The sequence below is a fragment of the Aythya ferina genome (assembly GCF_964211825.1).
Source record: "Aythya ferina genome assembly, chromosome: 20".
Lineage (NCBI taxonomy): Eukaryota > Metazoa > Chordata > Aves > Anseriformes > Anatidae > Aythya > Aythya ferina.
This window is the reverse complement of record NC_140318.1, coordinates 2,900,919-2,913,884: the sequence shown is the minus strand read 5'-3', so window position 1 is coordinate 2,913,884 and position 12,966 is coordinate 2,900,919. Positions and strand designations below refer to the sequence as shown.

General features: G+C 37.9%; 1 protein-coding gene and 1 long non-coding RNA gene across 8 annotated transcripts in view; one reads left to right on the top strand and one right to left on the bottom strand.

Annotated features, from left to right (window-relative positions):
* Nucleotides 1-10,539, top strand: part of CCDC187 (coiled-coil domain containing 187) — a 40,731-nt gene extending 30,192 nt beyond the window's left edge. For 5 of the 7 annotated variants that reach the window (XM_084494627.1, XM_084494625.1, XM_084494629.1 and 2 more), the window contains 11 exons: nucleotides 272-456; nucleotides 1,018-1,130; nucleotides 1,629-1,797; nucleotides 2,738-2,859; nucleotides 3,107-3,246; nucleotides 3,769-3,848; nucleotides 4,270-7,142; nucleotides 7,359-7,700; nucleotides 8,030-8,173; nucleotides 8,633-8,758; nucleotides 9,062-10,539. In XM_084494627.1, coding sequence (XP_084350753.1) covers nucleotides 272-456; nucleotides 1,018-1,130; nucleotides 1,629-1,797; nucleotides 2,738-2,859; nucleotides 3,107-3,246; nucleotides 3,769-3,848; nucleotides 4,270-7,142; nucleotides 7,359-7,700; nucleotides 8,030-8,173; nucleotides 8,633-8,758; nucleotides 9,062-9,259 — 4,492 coding nt within the window. In that variant the 3' untranslated portion in view covers nucleotides 9,260-10,539. Of the gene's footprint in view, nucleotides 1-271; nucleotides 457-1,017; nucleotides 1,131-1,628; nucleotides 1,798-2,737; nucleotides 2,860-3,106; nucleotides 3,247-3,768; nucleotides 3,849-4,269; nucleotides 7,143-7,358; nucleotides 7,701-8,029; nucleotides 8,174-8,632; nucleotides 8,759-9,061 lie in introns of those variants that run through there. The other 2 variants (XM_084494628.1, XM_084494630.1) reach the window with 2 other exon arrangements.
* Nucleotides 2,866-12,887, bottom strand: LOC311422021. Its single transcript, XR_014685143.1, has 3 exons — nucleotides 12,556-12,887; nucleotides 3,231-3,345; nucleotides 2,866-3,149 (listed from the first exon to the last, which is right to left on the bottom strand). It is a non-coding gene; the product is annotated as an uncharacterized lncRNA (long non-coding RNA).
* Between the last annotated feature and the right edge of the window lie 79 nt (nucleotides 12,888-12,966).

Here is a 12,966-nt window from a genome sequence, read left to right as displayed (position 1 = left end):
GCCGATGACTTTCTTTTGGTCTTTTCCTATTCTTGTCTATAAAGACAAGATACCCGGCTTTATAAAATATTGTATTGTGAGATGGAGGAGAACAGAGAAATAATTTGCTGTTTTATAAACTTATGCACATGTAAACACTCTACAGTTACTGTCAAGGGCTACCAGAATCACTTAATTTATACCTTTATTGACTTTGCATAGATTTGTCATGATTAACAAGAGAACATGAAAACAACTCCCAATCATTAATTCCTTGTCTAACTGTCTACAGCTTTTCTACTGAGAACAAGAAAACACCAGTACAACATCAGAAATGGGCAGAGGATTCCCCAAGTTTGGAGCAGTCCCTTGTCCTGCAAGGTCCTGATGTGTCTGGAACAGTGACCAGGAAAGTGTGTGATGCCACCAGTCAAACCACAGGCTTGGTCTTCATGATTAAAAACTGCAAAACCACAGGTACCCAACATAAAAGACTTCTGAGAAGACTTCTGTAGTCAACTGTGAACTTAGAGCAAAGTTGAAATCTCAGCTGTTTTCTGGAGCAGCTCAAATGAGTTGAGGACTGTCAAGCTGACTAGCCTATGAGAGAGAACTTGTGATGCTAATCTGTTTCTTGGTCACCTCCAGTGTGGGTTTTGGTACCAGGATCTATTCAAGATTAGCAAGCAGGTGTAACAAAGGTCTAAATTGTCTCGTTGAGGTACTTGAGGTAATTGTCTCATTGAGGTATCTGTGCACAGATGAAAAAAGCATGTGTAGAAATATCTGGAAGTGGGCATTATAGTTGCTATTATGTAAGGAGAAGATAAGAAAGGTGATGATTAGATTAATAAGGTCGTTGCTCCTTTCAGCTTCTGTTGGAGTGACAAGGAATGTGTAGGGCAAAAATAAAATTATTCAAACTATAAACATTTTATATAAGCACTTTTGACTTTGACAAAAGATGATAGTCAATTTACTCATGGGGGAAAAAATGCAAATCTTCAAATATTGTAACTTCATGCTGTAACCTTTCAGAACTTAATGCTCAGGATCACATTTTATTACATCTGGAACGTGTAAATTCAGCAGGAACAGATGAAGCTATAGCCACATCCACTACAATAGAAGGCAGAAAGTGTGTGATTCCGGTAAGAAAAATCACCTCTGGAATTCCACTTCTGCTTAAAGTAATGGTGTCCCAGGTTATACCTGCCTTAAGACAGGACCAGCACAAGATGCTTCAGCTAAACACTTAATTTTTCACATGGGCTGACTTACTATTGCTTTCCTGCTTCTTCCCTTTTCTTCACGTTGTTAACTGGTGATGACATGCTTAAGCCATCTCTTGCTGCTCAGTGTTGTGCTGCACCAGGAGAAACTAAACCTCCTGCTCTTGAAGCAATAAACTATCAGCTGTCCTTCACAGTTGCAGAGACTAGTTCCTTTCCTATTTCCTACGTCAGTGACACTACCCTAAAGAGAGTGTACGTGTATACACACTTATATTTTGAGCCTGTATATACTGACATTTAGATGAAGACTAGTGCAAAAGTAGATTTAATCTCTGATCTCTGTGCCAGTCTGCTAAGAGCAAAGTCCCTTTTCCTTAGGATGTTAATTCTATCTCTTGCATATTTACGCTCTAGGAATCTGTGCTGAAGGAAAAGGCATTTGTTTCAAATGCAAAGATAGAACCTAAAGATAATGAAGATATTAATCCATGTTTCAGCAAGTTTACAGTGAAAAACTTGGGGATGCTTACTACATTGTGTAACTTATGTCAGGCTCAGACAGAAAATATTCCTCAAGAAACAGGTAAATCATATTTAATGCTATTATGTCCAATCTGTTTCAACCACTTCAATCAAACTTTAATCCAGACAGAAAGAGAGACAATCTTCTCATTTATTACTGAAGTGTCTTGCTCACTATACCTAAAGTATAAATCACTGCTAGGTAAGATGGTGGAGATCTCTCTAACGTTTATTATGAGATATGATTACACTGCTTCCTCAGAACAAAATCATAACTTATTCTGATTGTGTCATTAACAATTTACTTTCTTTTGAGGCATTTTTTAAATAATTTAAGGGTGTTCACTTTAAAAGAACATAGATCAGTTGAATATAGACTTCAACAGCGCATGCTGCAGTTATTTTTGTTTCCAGGTTTTATTCTCAGTTCATATTTCTTGCTCTCAGTACAACATATAAAAATAAAACTGGTTGTTATATATGAGCCAGTTATACAATTTATAGAGTTTTGGGTATGCATAATCTCTGTATTATTAAATACTTGCATTTTGTGGTAATATTTCATATTTTTGTTTTTCTAATTAGCTACTTTTCTGCATCTACTCCTAGGTACCATAGTGAGTGAGACTCACTTAGTCTGTAACTAAGAGTTAGTAAAAATAGTCTTGATGATAAAAGTTCTGCAGAGGCTGCACACTTACTGGATTCTCAAGCCTTGCTCTTAGCATGTGGACAGCAAACTGTCTGATATAAAACTTGTCCCTCAGGTAAAGAGAGAGTTTCCCATGGATTTCAGTGGATTACAATTTCACCGTTAGTGTTTTGACTTTATTTTTGTATTTGGCAGGAGTCTCATGCTCTTTCATAATCTAGAGTGGGAGTGCAGAGGTGACATGAACTCTAGTAGCAAGCCTTAGATTGTTTTAGTCGTGGCACTTAGTGTGACTGAGGTGATGGAGAACCTTGTATTTGCCTTCTGTGCTGAGTAACCTGTGTTTCAGGTGATGATGCACCATCCTTAATAGAAGATCAAGAGAATGATTCTCTGACAGTGGAGAAAGTATATGGGGAGCAGAGAAGTCACAGAACTCCAAGAGAAGAGCAGGGCTCCTGTCCATTTCAGGTATGCAGCAAGCTTATAGTTTTATCTTAACTGTTTTTCTCACCTAAATTTTCATCAGAAGAAATCCTCAGTGTTGGCTGTCATGGAGATATTACACTTGGGACTCAGCTTGCACATTGAGAAGCTGAAGCTGTATGAGGTTTTGTTGTACTGAGCTAAAATATTGCCCTTAAATCTGGGGGAATTTCAATAGCAATTCATTGGCATTCTTCAGTTTTCCTGCATACTTAGTGATTCTTGATCATAGTCTCTTCAGACTCAGACACAGAAGAAAGATCCTTCTTTTGACACTGAAGATAATGAAAGAAGGTCAGCACTGATTTCCAATGAAGCTACGGTAGTGAAAACGCAGTTAAGGAAGGAAAACTCACCACAGGAGCAGCAGAGGTACTAGATCTGTCAAGGTCAAGACCACCTGTTGTACATTCTGCTTCTTGTCGATGTGTCAAATGTTGCCTTGTTTGGGTTTAATGCCCACAGTCTGTTCTGTTGTGGAAAGGGGGGAGGCAGGCTATAATGACCTTACCCTAGGATTTTTTTTTGTCTTGTAAAACCTTATAAAAATAAAAAGGGGAGGTGGGGAGGGGGGAGCTCCCACAAACTAATATTATTTAATACATGCCATGTTAATCAAATATTGGCTGCCAATTTTTCTCCGGATGTCTAATTTTTTGGAGTCAGTTGAAGGTATGTTGAAATCAACTTGGAAAAAAAAGTCTTCTTTTCAGAAGACTGGGCTAGACAGAAAGCATCAGCAGAAACAGCTAAAAACAAGGCATTTTGCATTATGCTGCATTAAGCAAATACACCCAAAGAAATTTGATGTTCTACACCAACGTTCTTGAATACCACTGAGTGCCTTCACTTCGTAACTTCAGTTTTAACCTAATTACAATGTGTTTTTTTCAGGGTTAGCACAGACTCTGAGAGAAAAGCAGAAGTTGTGCATATGAATGAAAAAGCACCTTCTGAAATTCTGTCTTCAGAAGGTAGGAAGTGCTTTTTCCCAACACGCCTTCTACGTTTACCTAATTTATAATCTGAGTAATAATTCTTCTTGGAGTTGTTCATAGAGGATATTAGTCTGCTGCCTGTACCAGGCAGTGAAGTTGCTCTTTGGGCTAAAATAATAAAGATCTTAATGTACACCCTACATTCAAACCTTTCTTATCAACTACCTTGGACACAACTGTATTAGCTTGTTTACTAAGTTAATGATTTCTTCATCTTTCTTTATTTGATGTCTCATTTATTTTTTGTATGATTTGATATTAAAAACAATCTTCAAGTTGACTCAGCATTTAACACCGCTGACTTTTGAATGCAATTCACTGCTGAGGATTACCGGATTTGAATCAGAAGTTAACTATCAGCACTTCTATCAAATACTTCTCTGAAATTATTTTTTAGATGCTCCAGTTAAAGAAATGGAAGCGTCTTTCCCTTTTGAGATCCATCACGTGGATGGAAGTCCATGTTTGAAGCCTTTGAACCATAATTCTCATGAAGCTTCTGATGAAGAACTAACTTTAAAAGTGTTTTGCAAAGGATTAGATTCTGCTGAGTCATCGCCCAAGTCAAACGACTTCTCTCCAAGATGTGAAAGTGCCAAATCAGACTCTTCTCTCTCAGAATTTCAGAAAGTGTCTGCAGTTTGGATTGACATCTCTGAAGGCTCTATCTCAGACTCTGAATTAGAGGTGAAAAATGGAAAGGACACAGATGTCAGTATCGCAGAAGAGTTTATCTGTGATAACAATGATGCATTTTCTAGCACTTCAAAAGAGATGCCAATAGCAGTAATTATTGGAAAAGAAACATTACGCAGTGACAAATGTAATGAACATGAAGCACCCAAAGAGGACAACAGCAGTAAGATTTCTTTACTCTCTCAGAACTCCCAGAAATGTCCTGGAGAGGCTTCAGATCATGGGTGTCCTGATCATTTGCTTTCTTTCCTTCCCACAGACAAGGCAAATACCCTCAAAACAAAGCCACTGGATCCCCTCCAGTTTGAAAAACCAGCCAAGGAAATGGATAAGCCAAGTTTGGAAGCCTCAGAAAACTCAAAAGATGCAGCTGCCAGCTCTTTGGGCAGTGATGGTGTTTACCTCCTTAAGATCTATGAACAGCAGGAGCCTACTTCCAGAACTAGCAGAGTGAAAAAGGATGGTGGAATTAACAGTTTATTCATGGATCACAGCAGAGAGCAAAAGCAGCTTATTCTGATGGATTCTTTGGAACGTCTAGACTTGGCTACTGACCAGTTCAGTAGCACAGTCTCTTTTCCCCCTGACAAAGGTATTACAAATGGTAAATTAGTAGCATGTCTGTCTTCCAGAAATGCAGCAGTGCAAAATAATCACGCACAGCTTTTGAATGAGAGCCTTGCATCCAGAAAACTTGATAAGATTGTATCTCTGCCCATGTCTGTGCAAGGAATTTCTGAGGAAGTACATACAGAAGCCTACTTGTTTGAGTCTTTGCAAAGGGTGGCCCCAGGAAATCAAAATCACTCAAAAACTGAAAGGCAAGACGCAAAGGAATTGGGGAAGGATTTTTCTTCCAACTCCTCAAAAAAGCAACTGTTTCAAGCTGAGAAGTGCTCTTCCAAAGGTGAAGATGATACAATTTTTATTAGTGATGAGGGCCTCCCTCCAGCTGATGAGGACACCTTGTCAGAAATACTGTCTCCTGTTGATGAAGTGCTGTCCTATGGAAGTGCTGACTTGCCATCCTCTAATAAAAAGGATTTGTCATTTCCAAGTGAAGATCTTCCTCCTCCCCCTTTAGGTGTAAATGCAATGAAAAATGATGATTCTAGCTTTAGTATGGATGATTTCCCATCTCCACCAGAACAAATGACAGTCTCAGAGACTAGACAGTGTATGGATGAAGATATATCACTGCGAACGGATGCATTACCCCCATTACTTGATAACATCATGCCTGAAGAATTTCCCCTGCTCAGTCGAGAGCCAACTGATGTTTTTTCAAGGCAGGATAGGAATGTCTCAGAACAATCTTTAGTTAAAGAAAGTAAGTCCTCCTTTGCACAAGAACTATCAGAATACCGAGAAGGAGAACATGAGACACCTTTACAGTATTTGGAGTGTCTGCCTGTGTCAAATCCCATTTCTTCTGGTCAGGCCAGTAAAAATCCTGATTCCATGACGAAACAATGCGGAACATACTTAACACTACTCAAAGCTGAAGAAGATGGTGATGACCCATTATCATCGTTTGAAATTGGGGACAGAGTGTTAGTAAAGCAGACCCAGCCTGGAACCCTCATGTTCAAAGGCCGGACTTGTTTTGACTGTGGCCATTGGGCGGGTGTTGCACTTGACAAAGCTGAAGGTGATCATGCTGGAACTTACAAAGGGGTGAAGTATTTTGAGTGTGCTCAGCACTGTGGTATCTTTGTCAGACCTAATGAGATTTCACACCTCTTGGAGGATAACAACAATGGTTCCAATAACACTGGGCATGAAGACTCAGACTCCTCCTATGATGATGAATCCTTCAGAAGAGACTGCAAATACCCTGAAGCTGATGAACAGGGCACAGGGGTAACAAAACAGAACACTAAAGACACGAAAAGCGCAGGAGGATCAGAAATGCCAGAAAACCAGTCTAGGTTACACGTTGCCTTGCTGCCTGGAAAAGGTCAGAAGTTCACACATTCTGACCAGTGTAAGTGTAATGAATTCCTTTGTCAAAATAACTTAATGTGCTTGGGATCAGATAAAGAAAAAACAGAAGTTACCCAAATAAAACAAGGCATGCTTGCAGATGTGCTTCTAAAGAAAAATAAGATCAGCAGCAGAGATGGGGTAAATACAAGCAAAAGTATTTGTTGCTTGTTAGAGGATCAGAAAAGAAATATACTTGCTGATGATACCACAGGTGAACTCGATAAACTTCTGTTTGACACATTAATTGCATTTGTTGAAACAGATCAACACAAATATAAAAGTGCCTTTGAAAAAGACGTTATGAATTATGGCAAAGGCCTAAGACAAGAAGACAATCTGAAACAGTTTCTCGTCAAAGAAAATTCAGTTGCTAGCTTATCTGAGCAATCAGCAAAGGTTTCTGATGTTTTACTGTGTGACTTCAACATGCTTAGCATTCATGGTTGTCACACAGTAGCAGAAAGAATTGTGACTAAATTTGTAGATGATGCAGTTAAAGAATATAAGAAGATTAAAAGAAAACACGGAGCAAAAGCAGACAAGATATTTCATTCATCTTCAGAGACTTCTCCAACCACTTTGCCTGTAAGTAGAGTCAAAGTTTGTCTGAGTGTTCAGCCTGAAATTGGGTCTACACAGGCAAGCATTTCTGTTGCCCAGTTGTTTTGAGCCCATGAGTAAAAGAATCTGATTTCTTAGTTTTAAGTGCAACCTTAAATAATTTGCTAATTTCAATACCTCTAAAATTGTGGAAAAAATATGGGGTATGTCACCTGTTTTTTCTTTTTCTCCTTACTGAAGTTCCTTATAAAAATCCTTGATGCGGGTGTTTTTGGAAGCTCTGAAGATTTTGATCAGCCTAATTCTGATGGACATGCCCTAGAAAGACAAACACAAAAGCAGTACTTGTACAAATTGGATCGATGGCACTCAGCTCCTTGGAAAAAAACTGTGGAGGTTCCTCTTGTGGTACCACATTACAGTTCCTATGTTAAAAAATTATCTGCATCTGCTGTAGAAGAATTATGGACTCCAGAAAACATATATTCAAATTTCAAGAGAATTAGTGTGCCAAAGCATTTTGAATGTAATGACTTCTCAGGGAATCATTTGGAAACAGAAAGCAAGAGGATGTATAATCAGGTATTTTAAAAACGGTTACTAATTTTTTTTCTGGTATTCTGTAGCCTGAATCATATTAGCTACTGCTTACTATTATTCTAGCTGCTAATACTAAATATAGTAAAGGAACACTGAAAGAGTTATTGCAAAATATATTGCTGCTTTTAATCAACTGCGAAATAATTTTACTAGGACAGATATCCTTGCTGTGATGCAAGCCTTTTGCTAGAGCTCTTCTTTCAGAAGACCAAATATTGTCAGCAGCCTTTCTTACTGTTCAATGAAAAATAAAAACTTTTGAAAGGGTATCAGAGTCGGTACTCAGTTTGGTACTGTTTTGGTTGTTACAGGTTATATTTGATTTGACTCGTGAGGTGCTATGTACCGAATATCAAGTAACTGCAAATCCAAATAGACTTCCATGGTTAAAAGAAAATTTGGGATCTCACTGTTCCAGATGTCATTGCAGAAATGCAGATGTCAATGAGGTCAAGGTAAATTCTGGAAATGCAAGCAAAGTGCACCACAATAAGAGTCAGTGAAGGGAGCAGACATTGCAATGACGCAATGGCAAAGACATTGGGAGGGTGATAGCATTACAACTGAGGTGATCAGAGAAGAAAACAGCATTGATCTGAAATGCCTGAATAAATACAGACTGAGCTGATTTGTTAGGCTAAGTATTCCAAGTGCATGGAGTTCTGTAGAGGAATGGACTTCTAAAAATATCTGTGGTTATGATGATCTTAGGTGTAACCTCTAAAGTAATCTTATGTTTAAAATGTATTGGTTGGTCAATACTACTTAGCTACATCTAGTTCTGTTCCCCAAACACCAGGGTGTTTCTAGATTGGAAACTGGATCTTGACATTAGCCCCTTTCACTCATTTGCAAGCTTCACAATGATAGGTTTCCAACGAGAACAATTCTTTTCAGCCTCTTTTATTTTGTAGACATTTGTCCAGGGTGAAGTTATTAAAATAATGAACCTGGAAAAGAATGACTTAGAAATGAAAAGAAAAATTCTTAATATGACCAAGTATGGAAACTGTGAGAGAGACAGAGTGGACCTTATTCTGGTAAGCAGACATCCAGATAGACATTTGTTTACTTTAGGTTTGAACTAGACATTTTCATGTTTTTATGAGACTCATGTTTACTTTTTTTTAAAAAAAAAAAAAGAAAAAGAAAAAGAAATTTGAGTTATTGTCTTCCTTTTTGTTACACTTGCAATAATAACCCAGTATTTTCATTTTTTATGAGTGGTTTGAGTGGATTTTGCATACATAAATTGTCAGATTAGGCACAGCTTCTTATTGCCTCTTAGAACTGACCATGCTCTTGTTCTTCAAGTAAACATTCATATCCGTGTTGTATTTTAGATTCAGGAGCTCCGCAAAGAAGAACCTCAGTGGACTTACTATGATGATGATGAATTAACTGTGAAGATGAGAATGACTGAAAGAATATTTGATAGCTTGATCCTTGATACAATCAGAGTTCTTAATAAGATTTATCTGAGAAAAGCCTGTGAAAAGAAGTTTTTCCCTAATGGTGGAATTTTAGTCCCTAATTTTTAAGGCAAGAATACATCATTAAGAATTTTAATTCTGAACTGTACCCAATACCAGTTTTACATTCATATTTACAATTAAAGGATGCAAACAGTGATGTAAGCACGTAGAAAAAATATCACATAAAATATTCTTCTTGAGTTCTGAGCTCTGGGAATGCTAATTAAGATCAATGTTCTTCTTAGACTGATGTTATTTGGAATCTAAGTCGTGGAAATTTTATTCTTGTCTGTTTTTTAATCAAGATGGCACTTTATTCACCTATGCATTTTAAGAGCATCATATGTGTTTAAAATTGTATAGGAGTCTATGGTTATACAAACAGTTCAGAAACAATTTGTGTGTAAATGATTTTATTCTGTTATCATGTTCTGATGGTGAATGATGATGAAAATTATATTTTGAGAATACTGTTTGGAAAATCAATGTTTTCAGAGCATATGGGTACAGAGGGAATTAAGTCTCCCAGAAATTGAATTGCTATGGACCTCTGTCTTTTGGAATGAACTCTTCCAACTGGATCATGTCTACAACTTTTCCTAATGGGTGAAGCAGCATAACAAAGGTGACTGAGGAAAAAAATGACCATTTTTTTACACCCTGTGGAATGGTTTTAAATTAGCCCAGAGATGACTTGAGAGATGTGGCATATGCCAGGATCTACAGCCAAACATTCACTTCTAATGTCTATAACATCATGTAAATGAGACATATACTGATGTAATGCACTTTAAATGGATGCTTTTCTACCAGTAACTTCAAATTCTGAATAATAAATATGTGCATTTGATTACGTTCCTTATCATGGAATTCATATGGGCCCTTTGAATTCCAACACTGTCTAAACACCTGAGGATGTACTTTAACTGGCAAATCAGAAGAAAATAACCTTATTTTATTTTGTATTTGTAAAATGGGAAAAAAAAAATCAAGATTTGAAGAAGGAAATGTAAGTGTTCCCCAAATATGCTAATTGCTAAAAATGTATAGTAATGTGTCTTTACCTATTTTGCATTAAGACTAATGATAAATTTGTATTAATGTTTAAAACAAATATGCAACTATTACATAATGGCATTCGGAATTTTTTCATTACTAAATAATTGAATATAAGGAGATTTATTTAAATCCCCTTCCTTTAGGGAGTCTTTCAAATGAAAAGCAGGACAATTAATATGATTTTTAAAAATTGAAAGGCACTTTGTTTCTGTTTTTAACTACTGATGGTTTACTTGTTTTCATATTGAATTGTTTTCTGAATAAACAAAACTTCTCTGTGTCTCTTATTTTTACTGAAAGTTTGACTTCAGATTATATTGTATATATTGCTATTCCCATGAGTGAATGGGATTTGTTCTATTTTTAGAAATAGTTCCTTAGGCCATTAAAAAGCACTGTCACACTAGCTGCCCTATGAACAGAAATAAAAAGGTAACTTGTGTTCCAAGCACATTAACTATTGATCATATCCTGTAAACTAGTTTCATGTCCCAAGTGCTACCTTTTCTTAGAAGCCTGACATACATTGTAAAAATTTATTCCTAACTGATTGATATAGTCTGGAAGATTTTACATGCTGAGCTTGGGCTCTAGTCTTCTGCAAAGGTTGTATCCCTTCTGCTGGTAAGGATAAAGACTCAGCTGCACTCTTCCTTAACTGATTAACTGACTTTGGTGCTGTACTTGAAGCTTTGACTCTCCTGGTTTGAGAACTTCTGGTAAGACCCTGCAGCTGATCGCACTGCTGAGATACAGCATTAACTGAGCTCTTCCTTCTTAGGTGAGAATTACCACCCTCATGACCTTTATCCTCATTGATTAATTAATCCAGATAACTTATTTGTTCTAAGATTAATGCTTTCTTCTTGTCAGCTTATGGTAGAATTTAATTCAATGCTTTTTTTCCCTGGACTTATAGACAAATTGTTGGATACAATGACAGATCTATATATTGAAGTGCTACAGATTTTCAGTTTGTTGTTGCCGTGGTTCTGCAGCAGCAAGCACCAGGATCCTTGTTGTGTGTTTGGAATGAAAGCTATTAAAAATATCATTTATATGTGTGAATGAATAGATGAAGGACTTGTTTAATTTCAGACTGCTATATGTTACGCTGGAGGAAGATAACCATTATGTTTGCAACTCAGGCTGTGAGTGAAGCCTGAACCCTTGCAAGATAGCTATATACAGAAGGACATAGCCATAAAGTAACTACTGCTGATGAGAATAAAAAGTGTACACGTAGAACATGTCAGACATATTTAATATCCCCCACCATTATGTGTTCAAAACCTTAGATTCTGGCACCCAGATATATTGACCTGTTCAGTCAGCGGCAAGACTTCAATATCAAGATTACTCTACTTCAAGGTCTAATATTTTGTTTGCCTTGGTTTTGATCAATATTAACCTCCTAGGTCAATAAATCTTGATACTAGCCTCAAGAGGAGTCATTATCTTTCATAGAAAATGATTATTTCTCAGTTAAACCCTACATTTAATTTTCCTGTAATCCATCTCTTTCATCTTCACACATTTAATAATTCTTCTGAATAAAATGCACTCTAAAATACCTTACACACTGCCGATTTTAAAATCCTAATTAGCAGCTGCCACAAGATTTTCCATTGCTTTAATGTATTTGGATTCCACCACTGTAACCGTCTCATTTTGTTACTTCTAGAAGGTAGGAAAAATAGAGATGGAAAACCCCTCAAATGGAACGTAATACAAGGAAACAAATAACTTGTGTTGTGAATATGGATGCAAAAGCTATGTGACTGAACAACTTTAGACATTAATGGTCAAGAAAAGACGCAATCAGGGAAAAAATAGGTAAACGTGGCAGAATCTGTTACTTAGTTCTCAGATGAGAGGATTTTTACTGTGTGTGAGATTCCTACTCTTACACTGTTTGTGTACAGCTGGCCATAAATGATCATAAACCAGATTCTCACCTCTGAATTTACAGCAGAGTGCATGAAGTAAGAATTTGGATTCATTTGTTTTCTATTTGGTCTTGAAGGATTAAAAGTACCGTTTGTGAGTAAAGGAAGCAAGAATTAACTTTTAGGGGACGTTAGCCTTTTGTCATCCCCTTAAACTCCACTGAATTCTTCCTCTGGGGACGTTCTCTGTTGTTTTTCTGCCTCTGCTAACGTAACGAAATTTCTTAACCCTGTATTTACAACTGAGAAGAGCCCTTCGTACTGTGGCTACAGCTGTACGAGGAGCTAAAATGCATTCCCGGCTCACAAGCAATCTCAAGTAAAGGACAGCATCTAGCAGCTTGTCAGACTCACAGCATCCTACGTGCAGCTTTTTACCGGCTCCTGCTTTGAAGAGAGCTGTCCCCCTCCTGCCGCCACGGCTCAGTGCGAGGCTGCGCTGTCTTCAACCCAGCGCCCGGCTCCGTGAGGCCGCGATTTGTTCCTGCAGCGGATCGCCTGCGTGTTAAAACCACCCACCGAGCATTTAAAGCATTGCTTTAACCTACTTCTTCATTCCACCCATTCCCTTAGGGAGCCCTACGGGACACGCGCATCCCAACACAGCACCCACAGCTTCGCACCGTGCAGGGGACACCGGGGAGCGATCTCCCCCTCCCTCACCCTACCCCAGGCCCTCAGCGGACCTGTGTCCACCCCGGGCGAGACAACACCCGCTCCCCTAACCCTTTCAGAGCCCATTTGGCCGAGAGGGGCTGCAACACC